This window comes from Drosophila montana, unplaced genomic scaffold (genome assembly GCF_035044405.1).
Source record: "Drosophila montana isolate Dmon_TW-CO22-7 unplaced genomic scaffold, ASM3504440v1 contig_402_1, whole genome shotgun sequence".
Taxonomy (NCBI): Eukaryota; Metazoa; Arthropoda; class Insecta; order Diptera; family Drosophilidae; genus Drosophila; species Drosophila montana.
This window is the reverse complement of record NW_026998739.1, coordinates 6284783-6300442: the sequence shown is the minus strand read 5'-3', so window position 1 is coordinate 6300442 and position 15660 is coordinate 6284783. Positions and strand designations below refer to the sequence as shown.

The 15660-nt window shown below is 38.5% G+C and overlaps 2 protein-coding genes and 2 long non-coding RNA genes across 7 annotated transcripts in view; 3 read left to right on the top strand and 1 right to left on the bottom strand.

Moving 5' to 3' along the window:
• LOC135438898 (uncharacterized) overlaps positions 1–15660 on the bottom strand; it is a 152895-nt gene that overhangs the window by 103626 nt on the left and 33609 nt on the right. The window lies entirely within an intron of this gene.
• LOC135439412 (uncharacterized) lies at positions 2647–3633 on the top strand. The gene has a single exon (XM_064698136.1). It carries the CDS (start codon positions 2747–2749, stop codon positions 3521–3523), a length of 777 nt encoding a protein of 258 aa, XP_064554206.1. The 5' UTR covers positions 2647–2746; the 3' UTR covers positions 3524–3633.
• Positions 6829–7260, top strand: LOC135439007 (uncharacterized). Its single transcript, XR_010437965.1, has 2 exons — positions 6829–6970; positions 7028–7260. It is a non-coding gene; the product is annotated as an uncharacterized LOC135439007 (long non-coding RNA).
• LOC135439008 (uncharacterized) lies at positions 7422–8183 on the top strand. Of its 2 annotated transcripts, XR_010437967.1 has the most exons (3): positions 7422–7682; positions 7734–8076; positions 8145–8183. It is a non-coding gene; the product is annotated as an uncharacterized LOC135439008 (long non-coding RNA). The 2 variants fall into 2 exon arrangements; XR_010437966.1 differs by having other exon boundaries at positions 7734–8183.

The following is a 15660-nucleotide window of genomic DNA, read 5'->3' as shown; positions in this document are numbered from 1 at the left end:
TACAGTTTGCTGTCCCATCGCCCGTGTCTGGTCAGCTCCATCAGTTGGCGCTGCGCTTTGTATTTCTGCTTCGTTTGCGACGCGTTGTAATTGCAAAAGTTTATCTTTATCTGGGCCACGGCCAGCTCAGCAGTGCGCCGGCAAATGGTCACATTAAAGTAATTACATTCACCGCTCCAACAAAGCTGCTGCCCGAGCAGCTCCTTCAGCTCCTCTGGCTAACTCCACCAGCATTCACAGTGCTCGCGTTAATTTGTTGCCCAAAGTGTAGAGAACAGAGTGAATGCCGCCCGAGAAAAAGTGAGCGAGAGAGTGTTACTTTTCTCGGCTCTAAAAAGAAATCTGTAAGATTAGCTAGAGCTAAGGCAAGTCTACTGGCTACAGTTGAGTTTATGGGCGGGTTTTACTTGAATGCGTGTCGAAATAATACAGAACTGCGCTAATTCCAGGTTGTCATGCCACAAAGAACTTTCAACATTTTCTCTTTCTCTCCTTTACTTTGTAAATTATCCGAAGAATTTCCAAGGCGACTAGACTGTGGAGAATTTAGTTTACTGGCGGATTTTAGACTGCCTTTTGACTGGTATTCAAAAATATTTATAAAATTAATTTGAGTATCTGAGTCTGATACACTTTTTGGGTCTCGCAAGGATCACCTGATTCCATGGACATTTCTGATGGCCGTTTATATAATCTTTAAAATCTTTCTTTCCCCGTCTTTCTTTCTCTTTCTCCATCTAGTGACTTCTGAGGTCAGACAAGAGCCCATTTATGCAATGACAATGGCCTACAATTTGATAAAAAGGCATATATAAAACAAAGTTTTACGATAGATCATACAATTCCCAAAGAACAGACTTTGATGTCGTTGTCAATTCAATTCTTGAACTATAAATTCTTGATTAGAAAGCGTAGGAGCTCGAGATTCTATTAAAACCATTTTTTCCTATAATTTTCTATTAGTTAAAACATGATATGGATTTCTTTATGTTAAGAAATAACCTCTAGTTAAGCTTATGGTAAATAAAGTCACCAACTTGTGGTTACTTTAATGCCAGCGGAAAACCTTCGAGCAGTAAAATCAAATAACGATTGGCAATACAACGCGGTATGCTATGCGAGTATTTACTAATTCTTTTAGCTTTTGGCAGAGGGACAAAACAAAAATAGAAAAAAAAAATAACTCGCCCCTTCCTAACCGATGTGGTCAGATAAGCCGAGATATGCCACAGTGTGTGGCATGCAAAAATCGGTTGGCTGGTAGCAAAAGCAAACATTTTGTTTGTGCTAAAAATTTTGTGTGATTTCCCCACGGAAATTGATGATGGTGTTTGCTGAGTCGCAAACGTGTTGGAGGAGTTAAGCGAAGCGGCCAAGAGACCCAAGAGCGAGAGCCCACCTACAGTGAATTTGTCATTTCCAGTCTAAACGTGCGGACAAACAGAGGCGCCCGGAAAGGGGAGGCGGTGGCGGGAATGAAAGCAGCATAGGGACAACTCGAGTCTGGCTAGTGGCTGTCGGGTACGTATACGTTCGATGGTTCGTTTGTTTGCACGGATGTCAGCAGCCATAACAACGAACAGGGCTGAGGCGGGGGGGACTATGGGGCAGTTGTGGGAGTCGCAGTGCGTGTCGCTTTAACAAACCGGAAGTTACATGCGATGTAATGAAAAACGACAGAACGGAAGTTGCAATGGGGCACCCAGTGCCACAGCCAGTTGCCAGAGCACGGCATGACCATGGACACTTTTGTGCGTAGTCTGCGGGGGATTGGTACAGAACTGGATTGGGGATTGGTTTCTGGATGGGTAGAGGTAGGGGAGTTGGCTACTGCTGCTCGTGCTGTGAGTGAGTTTGCCTTAACGTTCCTGGTATTTATAGACAATTGGTTCGTGATTGTTGACAGCGCACAGCGTCGCGCGGAATGCCATGAACAGCAGCATGACCAATGGCCAGCTACCAGTCGTACCCCTCCACAATCCCCCCTAACACGCACAATCCCTGCTGCAGAGCTGAGCGTAGGCATTTTTTGTGTGTGTGTGTGTGTTTTTTTTTTTTGCATGGGTCATAAAAATGGTACGAAATATGTTCGAGCGCCATGGCAGGCAGGAAATAGTGCGCAGTTCTCTGTTTTGGCAATTGATTTAGCGCTCGTGGCCATAGCAAATACACCAAATTTCGTTAGACAGCCATTGCAAATGCAAAAACATACAAAACAAAAACTGGCTAAAAGGAATTACATATATGTAGGTTTTGGTTTTTTCTGGAATTTCAAGATATGGCTGTGCGTAAAAAAGTAAGTCGTTAATAAAGTTCGCAGCAGCGGCAATTTTTATGAAGTTAATAAGAACAAGTACACTTAAGTTATTCGGGGAGCTTCAGGCCGTGGCAACTGTTGCTCGCATTTTACGAATAAATGGAGGTAAGAGATATCCGCCGGAAACCGCATTGGCAATTCCTTAAGAGATAAAGTTTTTGTTGACTCTGTCTCGATTCGAGCTAAATTAAATCTACCCAAAGTTGACGCCAACAACATTCGATACCCGGACAACCAGGGTTCACCTTCTATATTTAACCGAAAACAAAAGTTGTTCTTAATTCTCTTTATTCTCCTTAACAGTTACCTTTTCCTGAGCAGTCAGCATTTTAGAGATTTATAAAACTAGCTTAGACATAGAGAAAACTTACAAATATATGTTCAAAATTCTATGTTATAGTTACCAAAATAAAAAATAAATTGTGCAAAATGTTTACAAAAACACCACAGAATTCCTGGACACAAATACCGAATAATTCGGAAGAGCAAAAAGTGAAAATTGATCAGAATAGCCCGCCCAAGCGATTGGAATCGATGCTGAAGATAAGCAGCAGCTCGAACTTATCACTCACCAACAGCCCCGAGCAGGCGGAGGTGACGCGAATTGTGGAGAAGACTCTGAAACAGATGCAGGAAGTGTGCCGCTTCGAGGATTTCGATACTATAATGAGCCTGGTGGTGCCGAAAGTGCTATACGATTTGCATGCCTTTGATCAGCTGCACGAGGAGGTGCAGACAATTAAGCAATCTTTAAATTCCTACATACATCATTCCAAGGTGTTGAGCGAGGATATTGCTGAAATATTTCTGGATCTGCATAATATCTATTCGAAACTGGATCAATCGGATAAGCATTCGACGAAAAAACCACGCGACAAAAAGTTCACCAAACGCTTAAGTGAAGCTGAGGAATTCCTTAAGAATACCAAACACTATATCATCAATGATACAGGCCACGAGGCATCCAGTTCTATGCCCACAGTGCCAACCTCTAGCCAGGCAGATGAGTCGAAAGACAAAGATAGAGATACAGATATATATTCCAGTAGTGAGACAAGAAATGCCGAACGGCGTGCATTTCTCACCAACATGATAATGGTTAAGAAATCCGATTTCTCGCTGGAGCTGAATCGCAACAAGAACTATTATACGGAAGCTGAGAGGGTATTGAAGAACAAAGAGAACGGCAATACTGAAACATCATGAGGGAAAACATGAGCATATATAACATTTTATAGATATTCTAGATATATATTTAGAACTTATTTGTGGTCTTGAGTTTAATAAAATTATTACAATCATACGAATGTGTAAAACTTTTGAATCCTGATTAAATACAGTTCGGATATTGGATTTGTATCCTGACTTTAAATCAGCATTTAATACAACAAATAGTTGAACAATGGGTTTGAACCGGCGTACTGTAATTTTGCAAATTAGTAATCATTTCTGATTAGTTGTGCTTTTATACAACAATGTTTACAGCCGTAAAATGCTGACAATATTTGTAAATTTAAGCGATAGACGTTGCCGCTGCAACTCAAGTGCTAACCAAACAATACAAGAGTGCAAAATGCTGTGGTAAGCCACTTGAAGAAAGAAAAAAAAATACAAAAAATACTTGACTGTGAAATGCTTTGATTGTTACCTGAAGTGTATCTGTATCTCAAGCTCTCTTACGTGGGTGTGTGCTTGTAAATTTGCATACGAAACGTTGCCAAAGTGGCAACTCAGTTTGCTTCCTGTTGAATTTCGGGGCACTTCCATTCCATTAGCTTCTGCTTCGGGATCACAACAATTTAAAGTGCGGTTTTTCAAGCTCATTTTCATTGGCATTTTCATTTATGCTGCTAATCGCATTTGCAAACTCCAATCCAATGGAATCATTTTGAGTTGTTTCTCCGTTGCCATGGCATGCCGACAATTGGCTTTGTTATGACGAAATGGCAAAAGAAATCAACAGCAATTTAGATGCCTCGGCAAATGCATCGAGCATGGATGGCTCAAATCATTTTTAGAAAATTACGAGTGAGGGTTAACTTAATAAACATGTGATTTATACTTTTTGCAAAGGATATTTCAGTAAATGTTGTATCTTAGAACCATATTCAATGTCTGAGCTTCATCTAATGATAGTTTAAATTGTAATTAAAAATTCACAATAAACAACATAATAATTTGTACAAATTATTGGACATTTTTTTGGTGTCAGAAACAGTTTAAATTAAAAGCAAGCATTTAGTATTCACAAATATCAATACTCATTAAATAAAATAGAATTGTGAAATTGCCTGCAGAAAAATTGAAAACTCTTTGAACAGCTCCGGCTTTCTGTTGGCGGCAGTTGCCGTTGCTCAGATTGAATTCCTTTGCTCGAGCCATGGAGCTCTTAAACGGCATTCGATATTGTGCCAGTCTGTCGAATGAGGTTAATTCGATTATCGATATCAATAGCAGTGGCAGGCGATAATTGATTTTAGCAAACGCTGCAAACGATTAATTGAACGCAGGCTCTTTGGCCAGGGGCCTGATGGACCGGTTATGCAACGGAGCCTCAAACACCCCATCCTTTATGTTGCACACACACACACACACACAGTCTCACAATTATTGCCAAACAATTGAAGCCCTGGTGCTTGGCCATTCTATTGTTGTCTTTTTTACTGCTGTGCTGGCCATGTTGTGTGTGCGTGTGTGTTTGTGCACTCAAAATAATGGCCCAGCACATAGAAGACAAGCAGCCGGCACCACTTTAGGGCGAACTGAGGCTTGGCTTAGGGTGGGGAGGGGTTCGTTGGCTTGACTGCAGCCTGTAATGGCAGCATTTACTCAATTTTAGTACATAGTAAACGTATTTCTTTTATGGCCCCGGGCTTATTTGTGCACTGCAGACGTAGCTGCGTTCTATATTTATTTTCCAGTGTCCAGCACCCAGTTTTGTAGTACCCGCGCTCCAGTTCCATTCGCATTCACAAACACAAAGCTACTATACTATATCCTGACACAATATAAACGAACTTCGTTTCCTGAGTGGCCATTTTACTGGAAGGCTTTTCATATGTCTGCAAAAGGAAAAAACAAGAAAAAGCTCACCCAACCACCCGCTTTTTGCCCCCCAGTGAAAACCTTAGCAAATACTCGGCAACACAAAATATGATAAAGCACTCGCATCGCTGGGGCTGATGCTGTTGTTCCTGCTGCCTTTGCTTCTGGTTTGCTTTTAATTGCTTTGAAGTAAACACTGCGAATGCCCCTCGGTACATTCATAAATATGTGTATAATTGCCAGTCGGGCGAAGGCAGCAGTTTTCGTAATACTTCTAAATTTAAAGCCACGCTTCCTACACCTAGCCAAGAGCTTTACGTTGTGTGCCGTGTGTGTGTGTGTGTGTGTGCAAAAGGTGTTATTTAATTTAATGCCAGTTTACATATTTACCCCGAAGATTATTGTGGTCGCTATTGTCTGACACGATTTTCATAGAAATTATGAAATTATTTTAATGTTATTATTTCAATATTTTATTTCGTGGAGCTTTATTTTATGTATTTATATTAATTTAAATAAATTGTACTATTTATTTAACGAAAATAAATTTTACAATTTATTGCGCAGCGTATATGATTTTTTTATGTAAAAAAAGCAAAACCCTAATTTTTATAATATGAAAGCGACAGAAATATAAGTCGATAGGTGCTAGGGCAGCTACATTAGGCCATAAATTTATGGCCAAAAAGTAAACAGTAAATAAATGTTTATTGTGTTTTGCTGCATTCGTTAGCTCCCGCAGCTGTTTTAAATAATTATTTAACATTTTACATTGTTTAGTCGGCGTTTTTGTGTGCGAGCGGCCTTTGTTTGTTGTAAGGATTTAACCCGATTTGCATTTTGTGCAAACGTTTCATGAATGATTCATGAGTATTACCCAAACAGATGCTAACAATGATTCGATTTTCTATGGCGACAATGCCACAAGGACTCAACTCTGAATATATGCCATATTTAACGTGTCATACATATATATAATATATTTGTATATACAGGCTGTACAGGAGAGGATATAGAGTACATTTATAAGGAGTTTAAAGCATGTTAAAAATGTATATAAAAAGTTACGAATTTAAGATATTGTTAATATATCAAAATATATTTATAGCATATTATAAAATGTCTATTATAATAGAAAAAAATATTAAGGTAATTCCAGAATTTCCACCAGACTTGGGGGCAAGATTGAAAGTCTGAAACTCCTTCTTCACTTGCCCAGTTTTTTTTTTAAAAAAATTTCATTTAACAGAGAAGTCAATTCAAATCTTTTTTATTTTAAATGATGTACCAGTTATTTATATTTATTATTTAGTTTTTAATATAATTTTTATTTGTTCAATATTATAAATATTTTTATTTATTATTCTTACATTTAACATTTAATTACAATTACCTTTGATATAACATAGTTAATTGCCTTCATTTCTTTCAAGTAAAACACTTAGGAACTTTTTTAAAATAAATAAATGCCTATGATTTTTAGATTCAGAATTTAGTCATAGTTCAGGCTGAACAGGGATAGTTTATTTTATATTTTCGAGAGTTTGCTTTTTCTCAAAAACATACAGGAAGCATTACTCGTATAGGATATACACAATATAAACGATGGTAAGTGCTGGAGAGCCCATTATAATATGAATAATATGGTTGATCGACATCTCAAAGAAACGTACAGTCTGCAAACAACGTTTGGGCCCCGAGGAGCCTCGCCGCCAAACCAAGCGCAAGGGAGAATCAGCTAAGAAAACAAATTCGTGGATCTTTAAGAAACCCAATGCCGGACAAACCACATGGCTTACCACAACTGGCGAATTGATTGGGGTGCAGAACAAACATATTGCTGAATTGGGCATTAATATATACAATTACGAGGAGCCATACATTGTCGAAGTGCAGAACAGACAGAACAAACAGCCAAAAGTCGCCCCAATCGAGCAGAATATACCCCCAGCTGATGTCTTTGAACTTATTCGTGCCAAATGTCTGTATCAAGTGATAAAGCTGAATATGGCTACAAAAACATCAAAGGAACGTGTGCCGCCAAGCTCAGGTGGCCGCGAGAGATCGAAGAGAATCAAATCGAACACAGAAGTGTTCAAATCATATAAATTGGAAAAACTGCTTAGCAGCGAGCATGTACATCAGATATCCAGCAGAGAGCTATTGGAAAGAGTCAAAACTTCAGCTCCGCGTAAGATTCCACGGCCGAGCCGGGTAGTCAAGACGAAACGACGCATAACGCCCATACGCAATATGAAAAGGCAAAAGAAGTTTATGCAAGGCCTAAGGCAGAACTGGCGAAAGAAACACATTATGCCAGGTGGGTCTGGAAACAAAACGTCTAGATCCACAATAAATACCCTTTCTACAGAGTCCAAGAATATGGTGTATTGGATCAGCGTGGAGCAGCAAAACTTGGCTGCACCCAAATTGGCGCGATTTCATCCAGGCGTTACAATTGGCAGCCGAATTGACTTTGAGCTGATTAACGTGAAATCAACTAAGATGATCTTGAAAGAAACGCCAACGTTCTCGGCTCTGAAGAGTTCTAAAACTAAGAAGCTTTTTTGGACCCATCTATGCTTGTTCAGTTTAGTCGTATTTGTCATATCACCTTATTTGGCATCGCTCTGCACATGGTCGTCCAAGTGTTTGGAAACTAGGAGCAATGACACAGCCATGCGCTTGGGTATTTACATCTGCCATATCATTCTGTTAGTATTTGTCAAGTCTATTTAAGTAATGCTGTATTATGTTTCTAAATTGTAACTGCTTTATATAGCATTTTATAATGAATAGAATACAACTTTTGAGTATGCAATTGGTTTATCACGGGTTTAATGCCAGTTTTCAATCAAGGGAAGCTGGGTTTTGAACCAACCCGGCTGAAGACAAAATCTTAGCTCAAATTCCAAAACTATATAATAAAAGGATATAAGAATCATTAAAATAAATCGAGATGCCAGGAAATCGAACTAACAAGCGGGAAGCTGCAGGTACAAATTCACTAGCAATTTAAAATTTGTTTGTCTATTGGACTTATTACTCACAAGAAAAAAATAATAAAAAAATCTATTATATATATATGAGAGCGGCTTGCATCTCTTAGAAGTTGCGGCGAATTTCCCAAAGAATTTAGGTACAATTGGATTTTCCAACGCAAAGTAGTTTCTTGTGTGACCTAATCAGAGGACAGTTTGTTTCCAGAGAGAGCCTAGTCGCTATTTAAAAGTGGCTAGCTTGACACGCTCAAGATACACTTAACACATTTGAGGATGCATTGTATTTTTATCTTTTAGAACCAATCTGCTAAACGCTTTTGCAAACAGAATGTCGCTAGTCGCTGATGAATGCAAGTTAAACAAGTCGTCAGTCGTGAGTTGTTAGTCGTGAGCGGCTTTGTTCGCATTATGAAACGCAATGGTGAGGTGAACAAGAAAGGCCGAAACACCACGGCAAATGCAAGTCAAACAAATTTAAGTACTTTCATGCGCCATAAGAGCCACCTGATAGAAATCTTTTATTTGAATAGGTCGCCCAATCCACCAGGCACCCGGCCCAGCTGCCAACCAATCCACCCCGCTGGCAGCCCGCCTTTGCCACAGCTTTTTTACACGCGCTGCGCGCTGCAGGCGAGCTTTTATCTTAGAGACTAAATGCATTTTGCATATGGCATTTTTTGTATTTTGATCGGTGCAGGGGTTCGGGTACTGCTGCTATCATGTGCGTCTCTCGTATCTATGTGCTTTGTGCGATTTATGAATTAACTTTTTTGAATGAAGTCAACTTGCAACACAAACACACGAACACAAACACACAGAGAGAGAGAGAAAGACATGGCAAATCCTTACAAATGCTGCCAGACATATGCAAAAATAAAACTGCACTGCAATTGCACAAAGTAAAGCCGGCCCCCAAGCCGACCCGGTGTGGCAACCCCCTCAATAAGAATTTGTAAATGGCATATAAATAAAGAAGAAAAAAGAAGAAGAAGACGAAGCGTGCAGCGTAGAAATTTGCAGATTGCTTGGGCACTGATAAATGGCAGCTGCTCTCGTGTCTTTGACGCGATTTCTCAACAATTTCAAACCCCAGCCCTACCCTCTCTCTTTCTTTCACACACACTCTCTCGCTCTCGCTCACGCTCTGCATATCATATTAGTTGAACATTTGTGCATGCCTATAATTGAAATGCCTCTCGTGACTGACTGACTGAATGACTAACTGTCAGTCGGAACTCAACTGAAGAGAACAGAACTGAATGACTTGAGTTGCTTTTGGGTTTTGCGTTTGTTTTGACATAATTTCCACTTGCCTGGAAAAAGTGCCTGCATTATGTATGGCATCCAACCATATTTGCTGATTGCATATAGATAGAATTTGTCTTACGTGTTTACCAAGCCAAGTGTTCGGGGCCAGAGCTGACATTTTGTGTAATGCGGGCAATTGTTTTGTGGCTTAAACCATATACGATTTAGTATGAATGGCATGTGAATCAATGCGTTCAAAGATATTCAAGCTAAGACAAGCGGAACTAGTTCATTTCTATTCAAAAGGTTCTTAATATTTAGCTCAAGCATAGCGATTGCTATTCAAATGAATAGCTTTTGATATGAATGGGAATTTTAATTACGAAAATAACTTAAGCTTTATACAACTGGGCTAAGGATGCTGTCATATCGGAGCTAGTTCAACTGATATGAATAACTTTTGTAACCGGTGGAACTATTCATTTCTGTACAATTTTTTAATGAATTGACTATAATTTCTATTAATTGCCCAACAATAAAATACCTTTTCGTAAAGAAGTGGATGGCAGTGTCATTGTGGAACTAGTTCATTTCTATTTGAAAAGCTTAAGAATAGCTTTTGATATGAATGGGAATCTTAATCAAGAAAATTACATAAGCTCCCTTCAACTGGGCTAAGGATGTTGTCATATCGGAACTTGTTCATATCGAATGAGTATTTTCTGACATTCCAGTCCATAACTGAACTCTAATCTAAAATTATTCTGTAACTAGTTGAACTATTTTATTTATTATATAACTTTAATAAGAGTTTAATTGTTAAAATTATATTAATTGCATGACATTTTCCTACAGAAGTGTCATTGTGGAACTAGTTCAATTAATTATATTAGCCTTGAGCATGAAAGAAACAATCTGTGCGTAATTTGGAAGCCACTTTAACAAGAGTTTAATCTTTCCACATAAATGTATCTCTTAAATGCTTGTATCTGAGTGATTCAACTTGAAATACTTTGGGATTATCACACATTGAACGGCAAAAGTCAAAAGTATTGAGCGGTCGATTCAATCGTGAGTTATTTATATAGATTCCCTGTCATGCAGGGCACTTAGTTCGTAACTTCAACAGCTGCACTGAGATAAGAATGCGATGAGATTGCAATTTACGAAAAGTATCTGCGCCAGTCGCTAATATTAATTTCCCCAACTTTGAGCAAAGTGCAAAAGTCATGCCAAAAAAAAAAATAAATGAAAGAGAGAGAGAGAGTGGCAAAAACTCTCAAGAGTCATAATCATTGTGGCGCAGAGCGTAGAAAACTCACGCGAATGTCAAAGTTAATGCGCTTCAATGTCAAATTGAGAAAAGAAATAAAAAAATAAGAAGAAAAAAAGTAAACCAAATAAATCTATGGGCTTGCAGAAGTGCTTGATTTGGCCAGGCCTAGAGTGAAGCCAGTAAAACAACAACAAACGTATAAAGGGCAGACATTTTATGGCTGTCATTGTCGGGCATTGGATTTGAACTAGAGGGTTCGAGGTTCAAACTCTGTTAAGAGTGGGGCTTTGTCTTTGTGTCTAGCGGTTAAGTGCTTTGACGCCTATGGCCCTTCCAATGCTGTGCCACAATACAAACAAAAGCGTCCTTTGACGCATTGAGCTTATCCTTTGTCATTTCTTGCCACTTTTTCTTTTACTCTATTCCATTTTTTTTTTTGCTATAGGAAGCAACATAAAAATTATGTTGCAGTGGTTTTTATTTATGGTGCGAGTATGAATTGCTTTTCTCGCTGTTAAGCTGAAATTTATGTCTCTATTGTTTTAAGCGCATTGCATGAACAACATCATGAATAGATGTATACACATATTTATATCTGCATTCTAATTCAATAAGCCAGCTATTCAATAAAACCGCATCACAACTAAACTATAATTCATTAAATGTTGCCTCATGTCGATAATAAATTGTTTCACATTTCGTTTAGTACTTTTATGCCGCATACCATGCCAAGCATTATTGCGATCCGTAGCTGTTAATTGTAATGCTGGCTGGGGCCTTATGATTGAAATATATTACCCAGCAAACTGTGGGTATTACACTTTAGTGGATATTTCTACAGAAGAATTTTAGTATTCGGCATTGATCGATTACATTGACTCATTAGATATCGATAACATATTTTTCTGTCTTCTCGGGGAAACGATAGCTTAACTTGATAGTCAGTGTGCCGACCTTTGGCTTATTATGCTACTCAATCATAGTGGAATTTTTTATAGCTGAGTTTTAATAATCTGCTTGCACTGATAACATTATTTGGTAAGATATCGATAGTATAAATAAATTTCTTTTATTTTGAAATACTAATTATACAAATTTTACCTGAAAATGTGTTTGCAGCTTCTAGTTTGAAAACTTCAAAAAGTATTCCTGTATTTTACCTCTTTGTTTTTCCCTATTTTTCTGTTTGTTTTCATTTTGCATATTTATTTGATTTTAAGGGACACAGAGAATCCCATGCTAAGTGCTGGCTTCAACTTGGTTAGCTCTGTTTAATGAACTGTACATGAGGAAATTATATTTTGCAAGCAAGCAGCAGATACAGATACGAAAAGAGTGTGTGAGAGAGAGAGAGGGAGAGAAAGAGAGAGAGTCTGTGTGTCACGCATAGATACAGATACAGATACATGTACAATCTCACATGCTATACAAATGCACAGTTTAATTTTTGCTTGTCAAGCTTAATTTGCGCTTGAATGCATTGCCTGTCTAATGTGTGTGTGTGGGTGTGTGTGTGTGTGTGTGTGTGAGGATTGCATGCACGAATGACAGGACACGGCAGGCGATGCCACAAGAAGCAGAAACAGCAGATGAAGAAGAAGCAACAGCAGTAAAGCAACTTCATTCCCAAGCTGGACGAGAAGTTGTACGCACCGTCAGCATTTGTTTGAGAATGTTGTCATTTCGGATTGCATGACAGCAATATAATTACAGTGAGCACTGTTTAGAAAAAACTTAATTTGATTATTTTTTTTAATTTTTCAGTTTTTCAACCATATTCCTTGTGTATTTGTGGATTTTTGAATCCCCAACAAAATAGATACACGAATTAATTGTATGATTGCTATATAAAAGTTGTTTTGATGAAAAACAAAACCGTTTTCCATTCATTTTTCACGCTTGTGTGTGGAATATGTCAGACGTCGTTTTAGTGAAAAATCCTGTAGATTCTCTGCTCACCTGCTTGATTCGTACTTAAGCAATAACGACTGTAGCTAGCTGAGCAATTGATTAAGGTTTCCGTGTATTTCAGTTATATTATTGAAATTGATGAGCCTTGCGGTTGAGCTAAGCGGGTGGTCTGCTTTCTGGATAAATTGAGTGGGCTTTACTACCTTTGGCCAAATGCAAAATGCGTCGCAAGCCAGCGAAATGGGGAAGCGGAAGTGGGGCCCAACAACCTCTACTTGATATGCTATTAGCGATGCGGTTTGCCGTCTCGGGCAGAGAATAAGATGAAATAACGCCAGCCACTAATGCGCATTGATTTTCACATTTCCACTGGCGTCATTTTCCATTGTTGTTGCTTTTTTGTAGCATCTAATGGCAGCGGATGTGGTTAAAAGCATTTGCCCGGGCTACCTTTCACATAGACCATTAAATTTGCATTTGACGCTGACTGGCGCGATTGGCAACTGAAATTTCATTATACGAGAGGCAAATCAGCTAAAAAGGTAAAACTACCTCTAAATATTTAAACAAGTAGCAAATGCAATACCTGTCGATATAACCTATGTATCTAAATATAAATGCTACTCGCTGATGTTAATCGAAATAAAAAATGATAACTATTGTTAGAAGAAATTTATGAATCTTTTCATAATAAATAAGAAAATAGTTTTTCTCTTTACGCCTGTCTGCAGGAATCAGTTGTTCTATCTAATTTGATATCACTTCAATTGTTGGGAATTATGTTTAAATCTTAGCTTTATCGGTAATGACAAAATCAAACAATTGTTAAGCCGAAGCCAACTGCTGCAATCAGGCATGAAATTGAAAATAAGATGCTATAAGTGGTAACGCTTAACAGCTATAAAATGGCCGGCTTTAACACAATTCAGGCGGAACGGTTCTCATATGTGTGACTTCTCAACCAGCACAAGTGCGACAATGAGGAAGTGAATCCTTAACAACAACACTTGAGGCCAAACAACACAACAACAACAACAGTAAGAAAAAAAGGCGCAACGTTCTTTGTGGCGCATTTAACTCAAGAGCTGAAGCGCTTTTTGGAGAGTTCTGGCCAGAAGCTGTACGTGATTTTATCAAAGAAAAGCAAAATATAAGCCCCCCCTTCAACATTTCCCCTGGCTCAGCTGTCTCAGCTGAGCGCCCGGCGGCTGCGTCAAAATATGCCGCAATCAGGCTGCAAAACATTTTCATTTATATTTAAATACAAGAAAAGCAGCGTAAGAGATGCGAACGCGTTTTCGATTATGTTTAGATGCTTTTCTTTTCCGGGCGGGGGTGGACAGCTTATCGACGCCCACGCACATGCTGCCAAGGGGAAAAGCAAGGGGGCGGACGCAGTGTGTGAGAGACTGTATCTGACTCGATGTGGGTGCCATATTTATTGCGTGCCATGATTTATTATAATTTTATGCATGAATCTGTGCAAAGTGGTGGGCGTGGCTCTAGGTAAAATGAGCTCAGTGGCCAACCTTTTGACATTGCCAAATGAACGTTTGGCTCGCCCAACCCACGCTTCACTTTAGCCCCAAGCGGTGCACTGCAGCTCGCAGCATATTCATGCTATTCTGTCACCTCTGGTCACACTGATTTCCGCTCGTGTACAAATTATGTTGCATGCTTTTTGGGGCACATGAATTCAAGTCCAGCAACGCAGCGGTTACTATTAGGTATGTCGAATAGCTTAAAATTGCTTAAATATTAGCAACTTTTTTTGTTTGCACTTAAATATTTTATAGTTAATTTAAAAAATGTTTTAAATTAAATTAAATTTCTTTTCTACCTCACTGTTTGTTTTCATATAAAACATGTTTCTTTTATAGTTTCTTGATTAATCGCGTGATTTGAACCGCCAAGAGATCAATCAGTAACTGTTTTCTACAGGTCAGAATATATACGAAAGTCAACGTTTTTCCCTTTTTCTTTCTCTTCCACTCTCATTACGACAATCTCTTTGATTAGCTTCTAACGCAACAACATTTTTCATCTCGCGTTGCATCCTTAAAGTACATCAAATATTTTCCCAAAAGAGAAAGAAAAAAAGGAAGAGAATATTTAAGACATTGCTGCATGTTGCTCCCACACACAAGACACTACACGCACACACACGCACGCAAGTCGCACTCAAATAATCCAATATATATATACACACACGCACACTCAGGCAAGCAACACATGAATATTTCACACGCAACATAAAGGCATTCGGCACAAGTGAAAGCAAATGCAAAAGGCCTGCGGATTATAACACTCAATAGTGCCATTTGATATGTACATGTGAATATATGTATATATTTGTGTAGTCGAGGAATCTTGAGTTATAGTTTGGCTTGTTATACCCTGTTGTCAGTTACTGTATGAAACGTGGTAGGAGAATTAACCGTGATCGTTAAAAAGTGAATATTTCAAATTAACAAGAGCTCTAGTTTTATGGATATAGATTTTATATATGTTATGAAATTGATCTGGATAAAACCATCTAATACATAATATGTAAAAACATCCCTTTATTTTTAAAAAACTATTTTTCAGACTATCTCTATCTGAATAATATTCGGTGTACAAAGCTTCATTGATGCTAAACTGCATACATATGACCATGAGTACAGGGTATCTTATAGTCGTTTACTCTATACTAGCACATTCTCAATTGCTGCTGTTATTGCTGTTCAGTACAGTGTCTGCTCATTAATTCATATGACGGCACTTTTGCTTCATCGGCTATTCATGCCGTCTCGTTCTCGCTCTCTTTAGAACTGGAACTGGAACTGGCACTTGGAGCTGGAACTGAGCACAGCGGCAGT